The sequence below is a fragment of the Xyrauchen texanus genome, chromosome 5 (genome assembly GCF_025860055.1).
Source record: "Xyrauchen texanus isolate HMW12.3.18 chromosome 5, RBS_HiC_50CHRs, whole genome shotgun sequence".
Taxonomy (NCBI): domain Eukaryota; kingdom Metazoa; phylum Chordata; class Actinopteri; order Cypriniformes; family Catostomidae; genus Xyrauchen; species Xyrauchen texanus.
In genome coordinates this window covers 42,794,981-42,819,836 of record NC_068280.1, presented here as the reverse complement: position 1 = coordinate 42,819,836, position 24,856 = coordinate 42,794,981, and the positions used below count along the sequence as shown (strand labels likewise).

Sequence of the window (24,856 nt, the reverse complement as noted above, 5' to 3'; positions counted from 1 at the left end):
TTATAACAAATATGTATTTCTATTTGGTGTCACCATTGTCTTGTTCTGGGCTGTGATCATTTTGCACTTTTAAGAACAGTACTTTTAGCAAAATTTTTAAGGAATAAAACTGTTTAGCAAATGTCTATAAAGTAATTATAATAATAATGATAAACTTTCAATCTTAACTTTTCTGGATTTAAGCTTAGTTTAAAGAATCGTGAACCGAACCGTGAGTTCAGTATCGTGAACCAAAACGATTAATGAGATGAGTGAACCGTTACACCCCTACAACCAATGCAAATTAACAAAACATTGAGGAGTACTGGGTTTCAGATGACAGTTGATGTGTTGTAAACACTGAAAACAGTACATCCGCATCTCGCACTGATAGTCACTGTGACCCTCTAGTTCATTATTTTCTAAGCCAGCTGGCTAAAACTACAGACAATGCCAACCAGCATCATGTGTATGTATGAGTGTGAGTATATCTGTATGTGAGTGTGTGTGAAAGAGAGTGAGACTGCTATAACTGTGTTCATGTGCAAGAAAAAGAGAAAGGAGAGAGAGAGAGAGAGCAAGAATAAGAGGCAGCAGTGGGAATGACCTCAGGCGAGATGTAATGATTAATTAAACTAAAGCTCTGAACCATCACACTCATAGCAGGAGAGGATAGATAGAGTGAGTGATATTAGAAAAGTGTCCATCAGGTTTCAAATTAAGTTATTAAAAGAGAAAGGGGTTAGGATGTATGTAAAATATATGAATTATGAAATGTCACTGTAAGAACTATTCATTCTGCTAGTTTGTGGGGAAGAATAAAAGAAATGCATGAATTACAGACTAGTGATTGACCGATGTATCAGAAAGACCAATTAATCAGCCAATATTTTGGGGGGCCTGGGTAGCTCAGCAAGTAAAGACGTTGACTTCCACAACTGGAGTCTCAAGTTCGAATCCAGGTGTGCTGAGTGACTCCAGTCAGGTTTCCTAAGCAACCAATTGGCTCGGTTGCTAGAGTCACTTTGGGGTAACCTCCTTGTGGTTGCTATAATGTGGTTCTCGCTCTCGGTGGGGCACGTGGTGAGTTGTGCGTGGATGCCGCAAAGAATAGCGTGAAGACTCCACACCCGCTAGGTCTCCGCGGTAACATGCTTAACAAGCCACGCGATAAGATGCATGGATTGACGGTCTCAGGCGCGGAGGCAACTGTCATTCGGCCTTTGTTATCCGGATTGAGGCCAGTCACTACGCCACCACGAGGACTTAGAGTGCATTGGGAATTGGGCATTCCAAATTGGGGAGAAAAGGGGAGAAAATAAAAAACAAAAAAAAGCAAATTGTTTGCCATTTCATGGATATCAGCTGACAACTGTGCCTGATTGGCCGATTCCCAGAAGTGTTACAGTCTACAGTGCTGACAGCCTTGAGAGCCGTTAACACCAAACACATTTTTTGTCTCCGTCTGTGATTTTTTCCATTGTTTTTCTATATACACCTTTTTTCTAAAATTTTTGAATAATATTACATGTTAGTGTAAATGAGTGTTTGTGTTGTGTAAGGGCTGAAAGGGTCATGAATCCTATTCCCTGTGGGAACTAATTAGCAATGGCATTCAGGTCTGTCCAGAGAAGCCAAAGACTGAGAGCAGGACACAAAACCTGCTTTGTACACAAACACCCTTTAAGAAAGCCTCCTCTGCATAGCAATGATCTAGAACAGTTTAAGTGAATGAATTAGTGTGTGTGAGCATGCACTTTTTTGGGGGAATATTGAGTTCATAACTTGATACATATGATTATAGTGTTATTAACAGGGATTTACCAGCGTTACATCATTTACCACATTACAGGGTTTACCAGTGTTGCGTCATCATGATAACGAAGTTGTAATATTGGATATAACTTTACACAAATAAGGTAAGCGATTTTATAAAAACACGTAAAATGTTTGCGTCTTGTGGCTATACTTTTGCAACTGTGTGTATTTACATGTTTAATAACTGGCCCCATTCACTTCCATTGTAAGGGCCTTCCTGTAACTGCAATTGTTGCTTTCTTTTTAAATAATAATTTAAGCTGCCGACGTCAGGCCTACAAGAATAATTTTTTTTTTCCTTCAAAATATTGACCAACACATAATAGGTATCGTTTGAAAGCATAGATGCTCCACTTTACAATGCATGTAGGCATTATGACAAAAAATTAACAAGTGATTTGAAATTTGCAGACAAATCAGAAGTGTTTAATTTGTATAATTTATGAAAAGATTTGCAATGTACATATTAATCAGTAAAAACACCAAACTCATCAAATAGCAATGTGTCATATGTTGTTAAAAACTCTTAAGAGTAGAATACAACCAGCCTATTTGTTTAACTCACAGACAAAAATATAGCGAGTAATAGCTAAATATATGTCTTTGACATTTACTGTATGTTTCATGTGAACAGGTGTTGCTCATATGCTGCATTTTTGCTTTTAACTTCACGAAAATTAAACAGAACATATATATTATGTTACCATTATTAAATATTATGAACATACCATTACTTAGAGGAGGCAATTATCTTAAAAACGAGCCCACACACAAAGTAATCAGATGAATAGATCGTTAGATAATTGACACAAAGCACAATGTGCATATAGCATCTGGTTATCTGGCATCTTGCAATATGGCTGAAAACACGTTCGATTTCCTGGATCAGATGACGTCATCGGAAATTATGGAAATTATGACTTAATGGAATGGTAAACCAATCGGATTGAGTTCAGATTGGTGTAAAAAGTCATCCATATTTGTGCAGAGAGACATGTGATTGGTGACTGTTACATATGTTCTTACAAATGTGTACAAGTACAAGATCCATTCATCCATCCATCTTCTACAGTCACTTGACCTCTGTAGGGTCAAGGGTAGTGCTTATCCCAGCTGTCTTGGGCCAAAGGCAGGGAAACTCCCTGGACAGGTGGCCACAGGGCAAACACACACAGATAAACATATTCACACTCTCACTCACACCTACGGGCAACTTCGAGTTTCCAATTTACTTGACCTGCATGTTTTTGGACTGTGGGGGAAACCCAGAGGAAACCCACATGAACACAGGGAGAACATGCAAAGGCCCTGGGTGAGCCAGAACTCGAACCGGGGACCTTCTTGCTGTGAGGGGACAGTGCTGTTTTTCTGTTTGCATGTGTAATTAGTTATTATGTACAATTATAATATTTTCTTTGTTTGGAGAGGCTTTTGGACTCTAGGAGACATTTTTGTACACTAGGCTAAATTATTTTTGTAATGCTATAACTTTCGATTGCTTTGTTGAATCAACACAAAGTTTTACTCAGTTACAGTTCACATGACTGAAAACAAAGGCAGTTTTTCAGAGCCATCTTACGCCCAGAGATAAATAATGTAAAATCAGAAAAATAAGAATAAGATTTTTCAGCAGTTTCTTAGGCTGACAGTCATAGAATTTATCATAATCTATATATAAAAAAGTATGATACCAAATACTTGACCCTTCTTGTTTTTTTGTATTGTTTAGATTTTTTAGCTTAATTTTGTGTATGCCACTGAAACAGGAAATAAAAAAAATACACCCTCAGAGCTTAAAGGGATAAACAAGGGATGAGTCCAAATTATTTGTGTGGTAATAAACCTTATGCCACAAATGATGTCGATTGAGCTTAATGTGTTTTGAAACTGGAACATTCAGGTAAAATGCAAATATTAAGATAATTACACATTGAAATGAACAGTAGCTGTTCAATCTATTTGTGGTTTGAATTTGAGAAAGCACACCTTGGTTAATAACAGCATTCCCACTTGTCACTTTGGTGATGTAGGAGTCAGGGGCAACACAGAAATCACTGGCAGTCTGAGGAAGAAAACAACAAATGAGACAGACCTGCACGCAAACTTCAGAGTATGCTGAGCTTTAGCTGAGACTGGTCTTATTTCTGTATGCTGTAGCTTTTTGTAGCAAGGTTGTCTGTGAATTTATTTTAGGATTAAATTGCTGTACTTTCAGTGTCAAAAAGAAGAGGTGTTTTATTATTGAAGTGACTCACCACAGCAACAAAGAACTCCAATCCAAGTGAAGCCCAGCTAATAATCAATGTCAGCACACCCAGCAAACAAACACTGGAGGACAGAAATACAAAAATCTTATATTTCTAAATGTAATATTAATAACAATAGTTAAAAAATATAATTGTTAATATTATTATTAAACAATACATTTATACATTTTTATAATTGTAATAGTATTATTAGTATAATTATAGTGATCTCTGAGCAATAACATTTTCTTCTGGGAGGTCTGAATTTGTTTTAGAGACTATAAAGTCATTAATATAAACAATATGAAAAAACTTCTGTGTCAAAGGCATTGATCTGAATTCTAAAGTGGCTGCCGTAATGTTTAAGTGGTTGTCAAGTAAAAAAAAAATGTATCTTTTAAAGCCTATGTACAGTAACCCTTGAGCGATTTTTAAGCTAGATTTACATCCCGGTTTTTCAAACAGCTGAAAGTGAGATTGATAGGAACGCTTAATGACATGCTTCCCTGTGGAGTTCTACATGTTTCTGTGTCGTTGATGGATATATTTTTAGGATGGCTTCTTTCACACTTGTTTAGGCCTGCTCATGGTGAGTAACCCAGTTAGTAAACATCTTTGGAGTTACAAACCACCTCCCACTGACCAAATGGGCTTCTAGATACACATGCACACATATGCGCCGACAACTAATATAAACACAAACATATAAATGTATGAAGAATATGTGTCTAACTGTAAAAGGAGTTAGAATGTGAGTCAGAGTGAATCAAAAGGAGATATTCACCATCCCTTGTAGAATAAAACAGATTTAATTTTGCCCCAATCCTTTTCTTTTCCTCTGCCAACTCCTTTAGCTGATTCGTGCTTGCGCTCGCGCTCTCGCTCTCTCTCTCTCTCTCTCTCTCTCCATTTCTAAAGCCTTTCTGAGAATGGATCTGAATTTTGCATAGTTACAGGCTAAAAATAGCCATTTTCACATAACAGTTTAAGTTTGAAATTTTAAACTCAGGTAGAGGTTTTTATCCTGCGGCAAGTCCTGCAATGCACCAGGATTGAGAGATTTGGGAGTGTGAAAAATACCTTTCATTAGCAAGGATATCTCACCAAGCTTGTATATCAAGAAGCATGAGAAGTGGCATTCTGGTGTTATTTCATTGGCTTTTATTATTGCCTCATTAGGATGAATCGCTTTTGCTGTATTCCTCATTTGAAAGTCCCTTTGGATAAAAGTGTCTGCTAAATGAATACATGTAACTGTCTTTGATAATACTTTGAAATTAAGTTAACGTGGTAGTCAGAGACAAATAATAGTGTGTTGGATACGTTACAAATTGCAAAGTGGCATAAGCTGTCAAACCACAAAAGACATAACTGAAAAGACATTGTGTAGGCTATATGAAAGATACATATACATAATATATCATCCAGTGATGGCTAGAGTAAATAATCTTTGTCCTTTGATAATGATTTAGGTCGAATTTTAGGAAAACGATGCGAGTTGCCCTCCGTGGTGATGCAGATTTTTGAGTAGCCTCTGCAGACGTGAGTCCACGTTGTTTATGTGCCTTCATAGAAAATAATTGTTTTGAAATTTAGATCATGCCAGACGCATCAAGTGTGTGACCCCCTTTTCATTTACCCTGCCGCTCAAACTTGACCAAAGTTGTGTAGAGAAATATGTTTGAAAAGTCAAAGACTATTGTGCAAATGAACAGCCCTATTTATATCTGAAAAAATGCCAATATACACTGGCAGCCAAAAGTTTGGAATAATGTACAGATTTTGCTCTTATGAAAAGAAATTGGTACTTTAATTCACCAAAGTGGCATTCAACTGATCACAATGTATAGTCAGTGCATTCATATTGTGAAAAATTACTATTACAATTTAAAAAAAAAAAAAAAACATTATTCAGAACTTCTTAAACTACTTCAAAGAGTTCTCATCAAAAAAATCCTCCAAATGCAGCAATGACAGCTTTGCAGATCCTTGGCATTCTAGCAATCAGATTGTACAGATACTCCGGTAACATTTCACCCCATGGTGCCTGTAGCACATGTAGTCTTGTTGGGCAATTCTAACACCTTACAGTCTAGCTGATCCCACAAAGATCCATAACACTCTTTTTCAATAAGGCCTTCACCTCTGAGTCTTCTCTTTACTGTTGTACATGAAACTGGTGTTAAGCGAGTAGAATTCAATGAAGCTGCCAACTGAGGACATGTGAGGCATCTATTTCTCAAACTAGAGACTCTGATGTACTTATGCTCTTGTTTATCTGTACATCTATCCTTCCACATCTCTTTCTGTCCTTGTTAGAGCCAGTTGTCCTTTGACTTTGAAGACTGTAGTGTTAACCTTTGTATGAAATCGTCAGGTTTTTTTGGGGGGGCAATTTCAAGCATTGCATATCCTTCATTCCTCAAAACAATGATTGACTGATGAGTTTCTAGAGAAATCTGTTTCTTTTTTGCCATTTTTTACCTAATATTGACCATAAGACATGCCAGTCTATTGCATAATGTGGCAACTAAAGAACAAACACAAAGGCAATGTTAAGCTTCATTTAACAAGCCAAAAAGCTTTCAGCAGTGTTTGATATAATGGAAAGTGATTTTCTAGTACCAAATTAGTAATTTAACAAGGAAATGGGGCCTGCCTAGATTTTATCAAAAATGACTTTTTTTCAAATAGTGATGGTGCTGTTTTTTACATCAGTAATGTCCTGACTATACTTTGTGATCAGCAGAATACCACTTTGGTGAATTAAAGTAGCATGATGGGTGAAAAAGGCATCAGTCCCAAGCCTACACTATTTGTATGTTGATTTCCCCCAAAAATGTAATCTCTGTGCCTCACGTTCAAACATTGCTCTGTTTGTTTGAGCAGTCTGGTCAGCCCAACACAGCAGCATTGGCTCAACCGATGGCATGAATTTGGGACAGGAATATCTTTATGTTTGACCAATGGCAGATGTGTTTTCTAAAATCAGTATATTTTTCCAATTACATTTGGCGGCACTAGTGTCGCAGAAATTAAACACCAGCTTTAACTAATAACGTAACATATGTTCAAGAAAATCTCTGAAATGTTCTTGTGCTCACCTGATTAAGATGCTTCTAGAGTTGCGTATGAGACCAGCCAAAACGAGCAAGCAGATTACCACATCGAAGAGCAGAAGGCCCAGATATCCCAGCCACCTACAAAACACACATACACATATTTTACAATTACTCTTTATATCTCTTTTCCAAACAATGAATGTAAATGGTGGCTCGGGCTGTCATGCTGTCTAACATCTCATTGTGTATACCATGGAAGAAAGAAAATCAAACAGGTTTGGAACAATTTGAGGGTGAATAAATGATGACAGGTTTCTAAAAACTAATTTAGAAACCACCACTAACTGGAGTATTACTTTTGCATCTAGACGGGTCTTCAAGCTATGATGGCCAAAAGTTAAATGAATCTCCCTCACAACTAATCTTGTTTTTACATAATCAGATCCATGGTACTAAATCAAGTTACTCTTTGTAGTTACCTGTACCAGTCATACTGCTCAGTGATAGATGCCAGGTGATCTAGTGACAGATCTGTACTGCTCCAGAAAGGCACTTCCACCATCAGATTGATCAGTTCGTCAAGCTGTCCCTGTAGTTTCTGGACAATGGACAGGTAGTCTGTATGTTTGGAGTACACAGTCTCCAGTTGCACCAAACCTTCCTGCAGGGTTTCATTCAGACTGCTGGTGCTTTCTGATACCTGCGAACACACATACACAAATGTTTTGGGCTTCATACATCAGTTACATTTATATTTACATTTTGACCCTTGAATCAAACTGATATGGACAATCACTGACAAATTCCATTGTAAGTGCCTCGCCATAACCCAGATTTTTGCATTTTTTGTTGAAAAAGTCTAAAAACATTTGTGGTAATCAAGATTGTGGCAACAAATGCTGGCTATTATTGATGTATTGAGCCTGGAATATTTCTTTAATGCTAATTTCAACATATACTAATACATTTTTTAAATTAAAAGTTGGATATATTAACATTAGTTAATGCATTATGAACTAAACTTAACTTACAATGAATAATTAAATTTTTATAAACCAACATTAAAGGTGCTGTAAGCGATTTCAGACATTGGATTAGCCATGTCCATTCTTTCCAAAACCCCGCACTCCAAAGATAACAAATGAGCTTTATTGAGACCAACATCGAGTGGAACCTGGTTGTGGAAAAGTATTAAAATTCCTTTGTATTAACTTATAATTTTACTGTAATAGTTTGCATACTCTACAGTAGGTCACTGCGATTTGATACACAATTATTTCCTACAAGAATTGCTGGCCAGAGAACAAATAAATTAAACCCCCACCTTATGAACACACCAGCATTTAACAGGAGTGTTTATCTTAATACAGGTAGTGAAGAAGAGAGTTATCTTTTTCCAGTGGTACGCAAAAGAAGAAATTCTGAAGACTGTGCAGGTCGCTCATTTCTACGTAATACAATCAATGGGGACTGAAGCTTTTTAAGCCTCAAAAAGGATGGAAAGCACCATAAAAGTGGTCCGGAGAGTCTTCAGAATTGCTACATTTTTGTTCCATGGAAGGAACAAAGTTATATGGAGTTGGAACTATGAATGAAGGTCAATAAATGTCCTTTTAGGTGAATTATTCCCTTAACAAAGTGGGTTGAAAAGGTGTAGAAGGACAAATTAAACAAAAAACAGTGTTTGTTTAGTAACGTAAAAAGCTAGCAGTGGTTTAAGAGACTTGGAATGGGTGGTTAAGAGTTTATGACTAGCAGCAGAAGAGCATTATAGTGTTTTTCTAGTCTTTTGAATACTTGAGCAAGATGTCCCCAACACAGAACAAACAGAAAGCAGAATGACTCACCAGTTTGTCGATGCCTGCCACTGTTTGGTTAGCATGGCGCAAGGAATATGTCAGTCGTGTCACACCATCGCATGTTTCGCCATTTCCATAGAAACCGACTGCAATGCCAGCACTGCGGGAGAGTGATCAAAGATGGGAATGAATTCTTGTGATTGTGACAGACTGTTTTCTATACTGTAGGCTATAATAGAACACTCTTACATAGGCAATGTTTTTATTTTGATTCCTGATTCTTGAATATAGACCTCAAGAAGACACTGAAAATGACCAGGTTAGCAAAACTGAACTTTGTTAAACCAACTAAATTTTGCTTTTATAATGACATTGGAACATAGAAACGTGGCACAAGAAACTTCTTGCACTAGGCTATATGCCTACAGCAATCCAATAAATGTAATTTAAAGGGATAGTACACCCATGAAAGAAAACTCAGTCCTTTTTCAACCGCCCTCCTGTTGTTCAAAACCCATAGGACTTTTCTTTCATCTGTGGAACACAAAGAGAATATGTTATGCAGAATGTTTGCATCACTTCCACTTCATCTTATTTCAAAACCAGGAAAGTGAATGGTGACTGAAGTTAGCATTCTGCTTAACATCTCCTTTCTGTTTCACAATCAAAATAAAGTCATACGTGTTTGGAATGACATGTAAATGATGACAGAATTTTTTTAGAGGATGAAACCCATGAAATATCTCTGTTTTAAAAAGTAAATTTGCAGGTGACTATTTAATCATCACCAGTAAGTGACCCTGAAAGATTGAAATGATACAGGGACCTGCTGGTTTTCCAAAGCCTGTCCACCTTCATCTCTAGCCTCAGGAGGCATAAAAGTCAATTTTTCTGCAGAACTGACTGCATTAATGAGGAGCTCTCCAGCATCGTTAACCTTACCACTGTTCCAAACGCACAAATCAGAATGTACAACCCATACTTCTGGACAAATATTGAAAAGGGCCCTTAGGTGAAAAGAAAATTTTGAAGGAATCACACACACACACACACACACACACACATTTGGTTTTATGTAATGTTGCAGACCTACTGACTGTTCTTAAATTAACATTGTTAAGGTAATCATCACTCTTATTATTGCTCAAATTTAGGAGTTGTTCAAAAGGCAAAACCCTAAGTATTAAACTTTGGTATGTAACTTGCCCTGCATGTTGATGCTACTGATTTAATGTCAGATGATAAAGTAACATATGGAATTACAGTAATACTTTATGTATATGGGCAAATTAAGGTAGTAATGTAACACAAAGAAGCATTTACTTGAGGTACATTAATCTCAGGGCAATTTTATTGCGAGAGATATGATTTATCTGATGTGGTGTGCACATTTTTCTGCATGTGTTACAATTTGCTTCTGTCACTCAAATACAAGAGGATTTAGGCAGGAGAGCTCTTATAAGCTTAAGAGTGTGTAAGACAGACAGAGAGAGAGAGAGAGAGAGAGAGAGAGAGAGGGGTCAGGCTGTCATTCTTTGTTAAAGTCAGGAGTCACGTGGAATTCAGAGAGAGGTTTTCCTACTCTTACCCATAAACCCTCTCTCTGACAGCACTGACCACAATCACTTGCTAGTGGGTTTATCTGTCAGATCGTGTGAGTGGGCATACATCTATCCAAACTGGTTATTAAAGTAAAATGACAATAAAAATATGTACTCATTATATGGGTCACCTTTTGATTAGTGTGTTTTATAAGTGGTACAGTGATGGTACTATATGGTAATATTTTTATATTTTATATTCTTTAATGGCTGTAGTTCTAAAAGATTACCACATTAATGTACCATGGTATTTGTTTGGAATTACAAAGTGCTTCAAAGAATACCATGGTACTACAATGTTAAATGTCCAAAAACATGGTAGTACAATGGTACCTTTTGTTAGTGTACCCCAGAATGAAAAGTCAGATCAGAGAAAAAGAAGGCTGTTTCATAAATATACATTTGTTGTTGTTATGTGCACATACAGGTAACACAACATTGACGTTTTTGTGTAAATTAGGGCTCTTTTAGAAACTGATGACATATATGGGTCGCTTATGGACATAAATGTAAGAAGTCAAGGCAAATAGCCTCAGACAATCAACCATTAACAAGATAAACTCAAGTGAACAATCATAGTGGAAAACAAGCCATTATTTGTATGAGTCCTTGTATGAGTTTGAGTCCTTATTGCTTTAAAATGAATCGATTCTGGCTTGATGGGTCAATTGCTGAGCCAAAGTGATAGCAATAGACAAATATGAAAGTACTCGCTCAAAGGTTGCAATATTTAGCAATAAGTAAACAGCAGACACAGGCACACAAAGATCCAAAGATACAAGAAGAATCTAGCAGGGTTAAATAAGAACGATTCAATGACGACTAGATGCGGCAATGGCACGCGCGCACACACGCACGCACACACACACACACACACACACACACACACGAAGAGAGCTGCAGTGCATTATTCATCTCTAAGCTTCAATGTTCAAAATCTGATTCTGTTGCTATGGCAACATTTCCAAGGCACCAAGGGGGCAGCGCCTAGGAGAGAGGGAAAAAAACTTAACTGAGGGCGGTGAAAGAAGCCATACTGATACAGAGAAAGAAAAAATGTGTATTACAGAAAAGAATGACATTTTAGCCCAGGACAAACCAGTGCAAAAATCCTAGTAATAAGTATCTTTGTCTTTTCTTCAGTAAAATGAAAACATGCTTAAAACAAGATACATTTATCGGAAAAGCAAAACTGGATAGGGTTAAGCATAAAGATATGTTTAAGATTTTACCTTAAGCTTTTTTAATTCCATGCAGGAATAATCAAGATAAGATATGAAGAACTAAACAGGTGTTTAGATTAATCACATGTGTTTGATCTTGACAGTGTAAAGCTTTTATGTGTGTTTTGCTGATCTGAATCATGATTCAAAGTGAAATGGAATTGAATTAAAGGAATTTAAATATTCTGATTCTAATTCACCCAAAAATTTTAATTCTGTAATTATTTACTCATCCTCATTTTGCCCAAAACCCATATTTGGGACTTTGTTTCTTCCATGGAACACAAAAAGAGATGTTAGGCAGAATGTTAGATTCAGTCACCATTTACTTTCATTCTATGGAAAAAAAGAGCAGTCTCAGCATTTTTCAAAATTTCTTGTGTTCGAAAGAAAAAAAGCAATACGACGTTGTAACGACATGAGGGAGGGGGGGTTACATTTTACCATACGTTTTATTTTTGGGTGAAACAACTAACAATATTGGTTCATTTAAGACCCCATGAAATCTAAATTGGAATTATGTGTCAATTAGTCAATGTCTATAATCTCTGAGGTCATCTATATGCTAGTGTACTCTGAAAATTTTCTAAATTTACCTGTAGTACATATAAACATTTTAAGTGTATAGGAAACAGTGACTACATTTAATTGGACACCAGAATGCGGCTTATTGCAAAAAGGGGCGTATTGCGAGAAAGCAGCATTCCGTTTGCATCCACTGTTTAAGCGGCATACGCTTTACTAATGTATACGCGGCTCGGTCAGTAAGCAGCCTTCACAGCAGCATAATTTCCCTGTGATGCTTATGTAAATAACAAGCATGGTATCCTAGGAAGACTTCACTATTTTATGCCCCATTACTTTGCTTTATTTCCAGATATTCCAGATTTGTTGCTGTGTTTGTTTGCTTAACTTTCTATCACTACCTGCAGCAGAATTGTGCTGCAATAGTGGGGTTTCCCTCTTACATAAAACTCTGGGATTCCCCCAATGTATGAGCGCATATATACATGAAGGTGAGAGACAGTCGATATTTTACATTGATGTATATAAATGGGTATAGTTTATAGTGTACATGCTTTTCTCACTGCACTCCCAAAAATGTTGAATACTTTCCACTGTGTTGACTTGTTGTTGAGCTCCATCCTATGATGTTTGTTATTTGGTCTGTTCATGCACATGTACACTCATCAAAAACCTGTAAGAACGCCACTTATGTGTTTACATGGCCACATTAAGCCTTGTTCTTGAGGAGAAACCTGGGTGTGTTAAACCGCTTTCTCTTATTGCTTAAACGGCACAAGGAAATCGCCGTTCTTGTTTACATGACGTTTCGGAAAACCTTGGATAAACCGTTTTCTTATGTGCATGTAAACGTGGTCAGTTCCAGTATATTCATTAAAATGGAATTGTGTCTTTGTTCGCAACCCTTGTGGTAAATCTCAGCTAAAACACACATACACTGAGTTACTAAAGCTCAAAGATACAAAACTCTTTAGGGAGATTATGGTTTTAGTGCTGTAGGGTTTTAGGTCACCCCATGAACATATGCCTTTGTGAGTAATAGTGCATGTGTGCACTTTTTTTTTGTGCTTAATGATGCATGAAACACAATGTGTTTCATCTGAGCCATCATTTCAGCATGACATCTCTGCTGTGGAATCATCAGTCTAAACTGTATTGTATCTATCTCTAATCACCTAAAAACTTTATCTGACTCTCTCAATCAATCGTCCTTTTCTCTGGTTCTTCTGCATCCTTCTTTCTCTAAAGGAAATAATCTCTTTGATTGTCAATCACAGCAAGACTGGCAAAGCGTGAAGCGCAGATATAGGACAGACGTGTGCTAATGAGGGAGGGAGGGAGGGGAGAAAGGGGTGATCAGAAGAAAATATATGGGAGGAGATTTTCGAAGAGCCCATGTGGGGGGCAAATGGGAGGAGAGCCCAGAAAAATATCAGAACAGAGGACAAAGCAAGCAGAGAGGAATCCAAAGGCAAATAGAACAATAATGAATGACTGGTTATCAAAATTATGGCGAAAAAGTCTTACCCCTTTAGAAATCATTACTACGTTTGACACATTTTTTAAGAACTACGTACACTCACATGAAATGAAAACTCTTGTCATGTCAGTTACTTTTCATTCTACATAAGGGTGGGCTCCCCTCTTGGTGGCCACCATGTTGATTTTACATGATCTGCTAAATCAACATGATCTTCCAAATGTTCATGTACCCTGAAATTGACCCAATTCTGTCGAATTATTGACAAGCACCAACTAAACTCAATTCAAATGTGTTGATCTTTCCCTCTGGCACTACTGTAATACAAAAATATAGATTTTCTACTTAATCTTCATTTGTACGATCCCAATGTTGATTCTTAAAATGCCAAGTTAGCTCTTTCTTTATATCTGCAATCCCAACAATTAGTTGTGTGTAAATACTTCCCATTTGCTACAAAGAATGTCTTTGATTAGCCACTGGATGGTAATTTTTTAGATTTCACTCACCAGTGTTTGAGTGGTGTAGTGGCATAGAAATTCAGCACCAAGATCTTTTCACTGCGTGCTGAGACAATTTTTTTTTTTACTCTTTCTGTGTCATGTCAGAGTCCAAAGACCAGACCCAAGCAAACCATTTGTTGTTTAATAATGTCTCTTTTTATATCCTTTCTGTTCTCTACAATCAGTTATTTATCAAATACAACAAAAGAAACATTTAATTCTAATCAAACATAGCATGAATGCTTTAAAGAAGCCATTCGGCCAAACAAACACTACTGTCAAAGTCTGTTCCGCTGGTCTTAAAGAGACAGTACCATTTTAGCACTTGTACTACATATCTAAGTAAATACTTGAAAATAGTACAAATTAGTCATGTAAACAACAAACATGTTACAATATACTGCATATATACATTATAACATATGCAATTTCAATACACCATATTTATTGATGTAATACATGGACTATATTTAAAAAAAAAGCTAAAATGTCACGAACAAAAATTCTGACTACCACCCCTGGAGTCACAGGTTTGAATCCAGGGCGTGCTAAGTGACTCCAGCCAGGTCTCCTGAGCAACCAAATTGGCCCGGTTGCTAGGGAGGGTAGAGTCACATGGGGTAACCTCTTTGTGGTCACTATAGTGTGGTTCGCTCTCGGTGGTGATGAGTTGTGCATGGATAACGCGGAGAATGGCGTGAAGCCTCCACACGCGCTATGTCTCCATGGTAACGCACTTAACAAGCCACATGAAAAGACGCGCTGATTGACGGTCTCAGACGCAGAGGCAACTGACATTCGTTCTCCAACACTCGGATTGAGGCGAGTCACTAAGCCACCACGAGGACTTAGAGCGCATTGGGAAATGGGCATTCCAAATTGGGGAGAAAAAAAAAATAGAAAGAAAAAGCTAAAATGTCACCAAAATTATGAAAAGCTAATGATAAAATAGTCTGCAGAAGGTCCCCTGTATAATGAATAACAGCATTAGCTAAAAGAGAATTTCTTTCATACTGTATGCAAGCAAAATGTACATTAAAACTGTACTGTACCCAAATTAATTGAAATTAAAAGCGAAATTGAATCATGATATCGTGATGTATCGCAATACATATCGTATCGTGAGGTGGCTATCAATACCCAGCCCTAATAAACACAGTATTTCCACAAGGCTTTACAAACAACTACAATTTGAAAATGAATCCACCCATGTCCATGTCAAGATCACTAAACATAAAAGAGCAGATGGTTTTTATTCAGCTGACATCACTCTATCCTCTAATGCAGACACTTGATTAAACCACTTAATCTCTGTGTTCAGGGGTCACTGTGAAATAGCTGCTAGCCTGCACTGACCTCTTGCTATATTTAATGCTGCTCTGTCTGATTTTTGCAAGCCTAATATGCAGAGCCAACTATAATAAGTCAATTTCTCTGAAAAATGTGAACACTGTTACCCTGCAGCACTTTCAATGTTTCAATGCGCCAGTTGTCTGAACGGACATTCATAGCAACATTAACTCTACCAATTAATCCAAACATTGGAAAACAGTCAACAAAATTATTTTAGCAATTCTGTTAGGTGCTTATACTGGTAAAATTAGCTAGGAGATCTATAATAGCTAGAGGAAACTATCCATTAGCATTCAAATAGATTAAATTACACTGACATCACACCACAAGCAACAGCACTTCCAGGTTTTTTGGAGCAGCAGATTTCAATGGCAGATATTGTCAGAGCTGAAGTTTTAATAATCTTTTAAGCATTATCTAATGTAATAATGTTTGGTAATGTTAATAAAAGTAACTATAAAGGTAAATCTATGACCTATTGTTTACAATGAAGAAATATGTGTAGGTTTAAAGTGAAGAAATATGTGTAGGCTCTTCATAAAAGGTTTAAACCTGTCACGAGGAGCTTGAGGTCCGAGAACCAAGTCCGGGAGGGCCAGTAAGGGGCCATTAAGAGGATCTGCTCCTCGTCCTCCCTAACCTTGCACAACATCTATGCAAGTAGGCTAGGGGGTAACGCATAATTGCCGTTGAGTCCCAAGGCTGCCTGTCTCAGGGGTGCTTTGAAGCCTTTGTGGGGTTCTTGGCGGCTGGCCGTGAGGCGGGTGGCTTCGGGGGCCTGCGGGTAGCTCCACGCTGAGGCATGCCCTGGGGGGCGGGCTGTGGCTGAGCTGGTGTTGCCACCGCAGGACGACAAGTAGATGGAGTGCGGGGTCTGTGGCTCCACCGGGCAGGATATGCTGTATGGCCTCCATCTGCTTTCTTACCATTGAGAACTGCTGGGCGAAGTCTCTAATGGTGTCGCCAAACAGCCCAACTTGGGAGATGTGGGCGTCAAGGAAGCGAACCTTGTCTGCCTCTCGTGACTCGACAAGGTTGAGCCAAAGGTGGCGTTCCTGGACCACCAGGGTGGACATCGCCTGCCCGAGAGCGCGCGCCATGACCTTCGTCGCTCGGAGGGCGAAGTCGGTTGCCGGGCACAGTTCCTGCAATAGTCCCGGGTCAGGACTACCCTCATGTAGTTCTCTTAGTGCCTTGGCTTGGTGCACCTGCAAGAGAGCCATGGCGTGCAAGACGGAAACGCCGTGTCCATCAGCTTTCAGCAGAGGAGAGATGAATGGAACGGCAGGAAGGATTCAGCTCAGTGAATGTGTCTGCTCGGCTCCGAAGAAGAAATCTGAGTGTGTGTTTGCAAGCAACACTCCTTATATACCCGTATGTCTGGGGGAGTGGCATGCAAATCCCACATGCTAATTCCCATTGGCCTTTTCTCAAAGATTAGAGATGTCTGGGCTCCCAAGGGTGACCCCTAGTGTCAACTCATCGATACAACGTCGAGTGAGTGACACATAGGGAACACTAGACACATTGCAACGATTAAAGCAGAGAGGTGTCTGAAGTATTTTTATTCATTTACTTTTTAATCGTGATTAATCACATATTTTTTGTAATTAAAGGAATAGTTCACCCAAAAATGTTAATTATCTTATTATTTACTTACCCTGATGCCATTCCAGATGTGTATGACTGTCTTTCTTCAGCAGAACACAAATGAAGATTTTTAAAAGAAGATAAAGCTCTGTCAGATCCTTATAATGGATGAAATAGATTTTTATAAAAAATAAATCGATAATTAAAATGTTATTAACTTTTAAAAAGTGCTTCCTGCCAGCAGCTGACACGAAGCGTGACGTAAGTGCTTCAGCGAGTTCACTTGAGAATACGGCCATTTCAAACAGCATCAGAGCCCTGGATGGAAGCACCGATTTAAAGTTAAAAAGGTTACATAAACCTATCAAATCACTTCAGAAGACACGCAAAAACATCAGGCTGTTTATATGGCCCACTATTGTGTAATTATATGAAATTCATATTCTGAACACTGGGTGTTGCTATCATACACAGCCACATTTCACAGCGCATTTGTCTCCACTAGTACGTTCCCTTCAGTTGCAACCCGCTTTACCCATTGGAAGAGTTCAGAAGTTTGGGTTCGGGTTAGATACTTTGCCCATGTATTCGTTCTCGATAAAATGTCCCAATACCATGCAACTGAGCTGCTGCATCGAGTTTATTGAGTGCGCACATAGACGCACGAGTCAAGCATAATCTCCTAGAACAGGGGTGCCCACACTTTTTTGCATGATGATCTACTTTTAAATGGCCAACTCAATAAGATCTACCAACTAAAAAAAACACAGTTTCATTTTTTTAAATGCTTGTTGGGACTACTGTATGTATCCCTACATGGAATTAATCTTGTAATTAATAAAAATATATATATATGTAATAATGTTCAATGTTGATATCATTCAGTTTTAACACTAAAGGCAAAACACCTACAGCACAATAGATTACAATAGCCAGGGCATTTACCTTATTCTGATGATTTGCAATGGAATCAGACAGTAGCTGCTGGTAGCTAGTCTCAAACACTGTTAGCTTCGCAATTTCGGGCTCTGTTCTCATAAGCCCTTGGAAGGCCCGAACCTAGTTGTCATGGCAACTGAATAAACAAAAATCTCATCTGGTCAAAATGTACTCGTCAAGTGCAAGTCAGACAGAAACTAAAAGAAGGAAAGACATTATATATATATATATATATATATATATATATATATATATATATATATATATATATATATATATGTTATTCAAATTTAACTAAAGCACATTTAAATTTCGTGCGATCTACCAGCATTGCCTTTGCGATCGACTGGTAGATCGCGATTGACGTATTGGGCACCCTGTCCTAGAATGTTTTCTGCAGTGCAAGGAAGTTTATTAATTGTTGTGAATTGGTTCATTTTGATGTTTCATTGTAACAAGAAAAAAGATTCATAGATTTCTCAGTGCTATTTTTAGAGTAAGGACATAAGAGACAAAAAACACTTGAGCATCTCTGCTTGTACTGCACGCACTCAGCTCGTACTTGCGTATCAACCAAGGGAGTGAAAAACCACTTTCGTTGTGAATCGCCCCTAACACCATCTCTCTCTTTATTTTCTCTCACATACTAATGAACATCGTGAGCACAGCAGTGTGTTTGTGGGATGCTCTCATCTGTTCACTGAGATACAGAGAGGGATTATTACTAAAAATACAGATGAGATGAGAAACTACTAGTCCAAGGAGAAGCACACACCAACTATTTCATATGAATCATAGCCACTACTTATCAGCGGGGGTTAGGTGTTTCATAAGCTGCTATATGCTGGGCTCTGTTCAATGTTACATGTTTTAAAAGTGATATCACTGCTATTACTTCAGAGCTCTTTAGTTGTGGTTTCTGAATTTGTTTGCCTCTTGGTGACTATAAATTATGTTTTTTGGCTAAAGATTGTTTGGAATGAACTACTCCCAAGGAAAGGGCTCTCTATGCAGACATTTAACACCAATAATTTACTTAAAAGACATATTGGCTCTGCTCCAAACCCTCGAGAGCTGCCTACCTAGACAGCGATGACTGTTCCAAACAGTAGTCAGAAACATTATGCTGACTCATATTATATCCTTTGCAAATGGAATTTTTATCCAGTATGGTGGCTTGAGTTGAGGTAAATGTTGATTTAAAACATGCATACGTTATATTCAGTACTCAAAAATATTGATAAAAATGTCAAATCTTATTAAATTTTTCTTTATAAAAGGTTTTGCATGCTGATTGAGCTTATTAAAGTATCACACCATTACCTTAACAACATTCTAACAAATTTTATTGAAATCAACTGTGAGCACTAGTCAAGTTTCTCGTGAGGAATGCTATTTGTGTATTGCGCATGAGTGAGCATTAACAGACTTCCTGCCTATGAAAATCATTTCAGATCAGACAGCAACTAGCTTACATTTATGTAAGGATGCAGTCATAGGTGCCGTTCACACAGAACCAGTTTTTTCATCTGTCTGCTTTTTAATTAAACAAATTTTTTTGTATGTAATCATGTGCATTTGACTGTTCAGCATCCTACTATTTTTTTAAGTGTCTCACGCATGAGTGCTGCATTTGTAAGAAACTGTTAATTTAAAAGCACTTCACATTTTTAAGACACCTGCATTCTGTTGCATTCGTTGCACTGCATCTATTTATTTATTTTTTTGTTACGCAAGAATGCATTCTGCATGAACAGATTAGAAGATACAGTAGCTATCTATATAAGCAGTTCACTATGTTGTATGTTGCCAGTTGGTTTAACTGTGGAGACACTGTGTTTTATTTGTGTTAAAGGCCATTAGTTCAAGTAAACCGTAATGCACAATAAACCATCGTTTTTGAGTGTATTGCTAATTTATGTCTGTGTTGGAGACAATGAGTTGATAAATGTTTTGTGTTGTGTAAACTGTAAAAGCATAACAGACCTGCACACGAGCGTGGCAATGATCACACACCAAGCGGTGCAGCAGCAGTCCGCATTGGGCGAGTCCTGGCTCTTCCTGCGACGGCAGCACAACCAGAAGGAGTAGAAGAGGAGGAAGAGGAGGTCCAATGCCAAACACACCAACGCCACTGCACCTAGCAACAACACAGACTGCAGAGAGAGTGATAGAGAGACAAAGAAAGAGAGACAGAAAAATATGAGCCAGAATGAGTGATTTAAACCTCATTGTTTCTAGCAGTAATTAAACCATGAACAATTGAGAATATAATTAGGTCATTGCAGGCTAATTCTTTCATCAGTTGCTTTGTCTATCTTTTGTTATTGTACTGTACATGTACAGTATCTCAAGGTTTCCTGTATTTTCTACCTATGTTTAATGCTGGAAAAACACAGTTTTTGACCACTCGCCCATACAAAAATGTACTGTGGTGGTACCATGGCACAGTGATGGTGTGAGATGTTTAAACCATCTTACTTTGATATATACCATGGCACTGATTAGGGCTGGGTATTGATACAGATTTCCCGATTTGATTTAGATTCACAAGCTATAAATTTGATTCAATTCCGATTTTGATTCGATATTGATTCATCTGGGTATACTTCGGTTATAATTCTATTTTTCTTATAAATATGAAAGAAATTCTCTCCCAGCTAATGCTGTTAATTAAAATGAACAAATCCATGTATTCTATCAATGACTATGATATCATATTGCATATATTATATTTTTTTTACATGTTTGTTGTTTAGTTGCATAATTTGTACAATTTAAAAGTATTTACATAGATTTTTTTGGAACGTGCTATAAACCGCTACTGTCTTTACTAACTGAATTTGTATAAAAAGTGTCTGTAAACGAGAGCATTTTAACGTGAAAGGACTCGATTGGCTTCTGTGCTATGCTTGATTACATTTACATTTACATTTATGCATTTGGCAGACGCTTTTATCCAAAGCGACTTACAGTGCACAATTACAGGGACAATCCATTGCTCAAGGGCACAATGGTGGTGGCCATGGGGTTCGAACCAGCGACCTTCGGCGACCTTCTGATTAACAGCCCTGTGCTTTAGCCACTACGCCACCACCACTCCACATTAAATTGATGAGATTTAAATTATTATTTAAAACATAACGGTGGTAAAAGACATTATTCAATAACAAATGGGTTGCATGGATCTCGTCTTTGGACACACATGGAACAAGTCAGGCCAAAATGTTTCGCTCAACACGCAGTGAAAGGATTTTGCTGCTGAATACTTCACCAATATACTACACAATCACTGGCGAGTAAAATCAGAACATTTACCATCCAGTGGCTACCCATAGACATTTTTAGTTGAATAGCATGAAATTTGGTTGCAAATGTGACTGATTTTCTCTCATTGAAGAAGAGGGTTGTAAGAGCAAAAAGAGTAAAAGATCGTTTTAGGGATTTAAGAATCGATATCGAGACAATTCAACTGAAGACCGATATGCATCAGAAAATCAATATTTTTACCCAGTCCTAATACTGACGATTACCGTATTCATGTGTGTACTGTATTCCGCAGTGCTATTATTAAAGTGCGTATAATTAGTGAGATCGGCTTATTTATAAAAACATTTTCATATAATTTAAAAATTTTATATTTTTCATGCCACTGCTTTAATTTCTGTGCATATAATTAGTGAGGTTGACTAGTTTATTTCATTTTTTTTAAATATATTTTTTGCAGAAGTCCTATAATTAGCATGCATGTAATTAGCGAGGTCGACTAGTTTATATATATATATATTTTTTGCGATTATTCTCCCATATTTGGAATGCCCAATTCCCAATGTGCTTTAAGTCCTCGTGATGGAGTAGTGATTCGCCTCAATTCGGGTGGTGGAGGATGAATCTCAGTTGCCTCCGCGTCTGAGACCGTCAATCCGCACATCTTATCATGTGGCTTGTTGAGCGTGTTACTACGGAGACATTGTAGAGACTTCACTCTATTCTCTATGGCAGTGTTTTCCAAACTGGGGTACAGAACCGAACGCAGTTATTGTGCACCAGGACGCGATGAGGGGGGAGTTTTTAAGTTATGCAGTTATATCATTTCTAGCATGCAAGACATTTATTCAGTATGTATATGATTAATATAACATGTACAAAACATGTACAAATATAACATGTTTAATATAAGGGAGTTGTTTTACAAAGATAATTGTGTTAAACAGAAACATTTTCAAATTACCTTGTGTGGACGTTATCTATGCGTTAGAGAGGGGGTACGTGAAAGCATGTTGAATGTTTGAAGGGGTAAACAACAGTAAAAAGTTTGGACCACTGCTCTATGGCATCCACGCACAACTCACCACACACCCCATCGAGAGCGAACCACATTTTAGCAAACACAAGGAGGTTACCCCATGCGACTCTACAAAATTCATCCCTTTAAAGCACCGTTACTACAGCCATACACATTCAGACAGGCATCTTTGGCCATCGTGTTGTATCGCACTTTTTTTGAGAGTCCCCCCCAAGAGTGTTGAATTTTCAAGTTGGCATGTCAAGTTAAAAACTATTGTTTTTTACTTTTACAAATATATCTAAAGTAGGGGTGGGTGATATGACCAAAATCTTATTCCGCAATATGAGTAATTTTAACATACAACAGTATATATCAAGATACAGTAAAGGTTTTCTGGAAAATCAATAAAGATTGGTTTTTATATTAAATAAACCTATTGTAATGCCTATTTTTGGAACTCAAGTCAGTGAATTAAATACTTTATAAATTAGTATGCCACATTTCAGTTTAAAATGTTATTGGCCAAAATTATTATTATTATTATAAACTTTGCTCAAGAAACTTAAGATCTTCTCAAAGCAATGCGACAAAAAAAATAAAACATAAGTAAAAAAATATCCAAAGAAAATAAACACTTCTTGAAGAAAATAGATATAAAATAAATATCACTTCTTGCTAAATAAATAAATAAATGACTGAATTAATGCAGAGTTAATCTTTTGGCTTTCATAATATTCTTTTGCGTGACTCATTATGAGGTGGTAAAACAGATTGCTTGTATTATGAGTAATTATCGTTGTGCAAAACATTTTCAAGATTACATAACTAGATTACATTTTTCCACTCTGTACACCATGTCGCACCTGTTTTAATAACAAGCTCTTCTTCATTTTCTTGATCTGTTTTAGAGTCATCCCATTCTGTGGAGATTTAGTTCTCCATTAGGAGTTTTCCTGGGTCAAAAATGATTGAGTAGTGTGAGTGATCCTGCTCTGAGCTCTCTTGTCTCTGGAGCACAAATATCGGAAAGCCTGCTGGACTTGCACACTCTTCGGAGCTCCAGAGACAGCGCGTGCCACAAGAAACATTCGCTTGTCAGAAAAGAAGAATATTTAGCAATTTTAACATGCCAAACTTTTGATGAATGTCATTAAATTTGCTTGGGCAGCCACAGAAAAATGTCCAAAGCCGGAATAACCCTGTCCATGTTTCTTCAATTCTCCCTGTCTCACGTGAAGCCCTGCCCACTGAGATAAGCCCAAGCTGCTCACATGGATATTTAAATATTGCGATAAACACGATATGGCAAAATCTTTATCGGTTGATGATTTTTACATTCGCCGCCACAATATAGTATGTCATCATTTCGCCCAGCCTTAATCTCAAGGTACTTTCATTCTGTTCCATTCCATTGTGCTCCATCTAGCTATTTCTGAATGCAAGAATGCATCATATGTAAACAGCCCTTAACAAATGCATCTAATCAGGGTTAGATGAAACCCTGTTAAAACCAGCCTTCATTATACAGGGCTTCCTTAGACCGATTAGTTGACTAGTCCAACATGGTACTATTTTATAAGTGTGGTTCTATTCTGGATGAAAAAGCCTTCCTTTCAGATATTCTTCCAAGGTGTCCTAAATGTTTAATCCTGATCTACATGCAGCAGCTCTTCCACAGCACTAGAATTGTCATGATCTAGATTTTTGGTTTTTTAAATCTATGGCTACTATGTAGCATTTGAGTCTCCACATGCAGTAAAAGTAGGTCACACAGAACATAGGAGACTACTCATGGTCTCAGAGCTGTGATGTAAGAGCTCAGAAGTGATACTGTATACAAGTCTGCAATATCAACACACAACATGAATTTAGCCAAATCGAACGTGATCCTGAATCAACATCCTTTGTTGTTCCTAGAATAACAATCCTATCAGAAAATCATAGCTCAAACATCATCCCTATACATAATTTACCCCAAAAATCAGAGAGGAAATTATATGTTGATAAAAATTATGTTAAACCATTCAACCCGAGCTCTAAACCTAACCCATGAATGATGTTCAACGACCAACAAGGAAGCTGATCCAGGACCATGCCATAATTGGTTAAATCACATTAAGCATGGTTTTGGTAGTTAAAACTATTCTTTAGATTTTTACCATGCTTTCTAGTATATTAATACATGAAATAATATTTCATGTAATGATGAAATTTCTAAAACGTTTCCTATGCAATGATGTCCTTTGCTCACTCTGGAATGAAAACATTCAGTAACCTTTACAATAAGGTTCTATTTGTAAACAATGAACAATATTTTTTACAGAATTTATTAATCTTGGTTAGTTAATTTATGAAAATACAATTAATCATTGTTATTTCATAATGCATTAAATAATATTAACATATACAAATTTTAATGCAAACATGAATTAGTATGTGTTGAAATTAAC

The 24,856-nt window shown here is 37.3% G+C and overlaps 1 protein-coding gene across 1 annotated transcript in view; it reads right to left on the bottom strand.

Annotated features, from left to right (window-relative positions):
• Positions 1–24,856, bottom strand: part of ttyh3b (tweety family member 3b) — a 53,639-nt gene that overhangs the window by 15,852 nt on the left and 12,931 nt on the right. Inside the window, exons 3-8 of the mRNA XM_052127426.1 lie at positions 20,105–20,274; positions 8,953–9,064; positions 7,585–7,805; positions 7,148–7,243; positions 4,053–4,125; positions 3,784–3,859 (exon numbers count right to left, since the gene is read on the bottom strand). Coding sequence (XP_051983386.1) covers positions 3,784–3,859; positions 4,053–4,125; positions 7,148–7,243; positions 7,585–7,805; positions 8,953–9,064; positions 20,105–20,274 — 748 coding nt within the window. The remainder of the gene's footprint in view (positions 1–3,783; positions 3,860–4,052; positions 4,126–7,147; positions 7,244–7,584; positions 7,806–8,952; positions 9,065–20,104; positions 20,275–24,856) is intronic.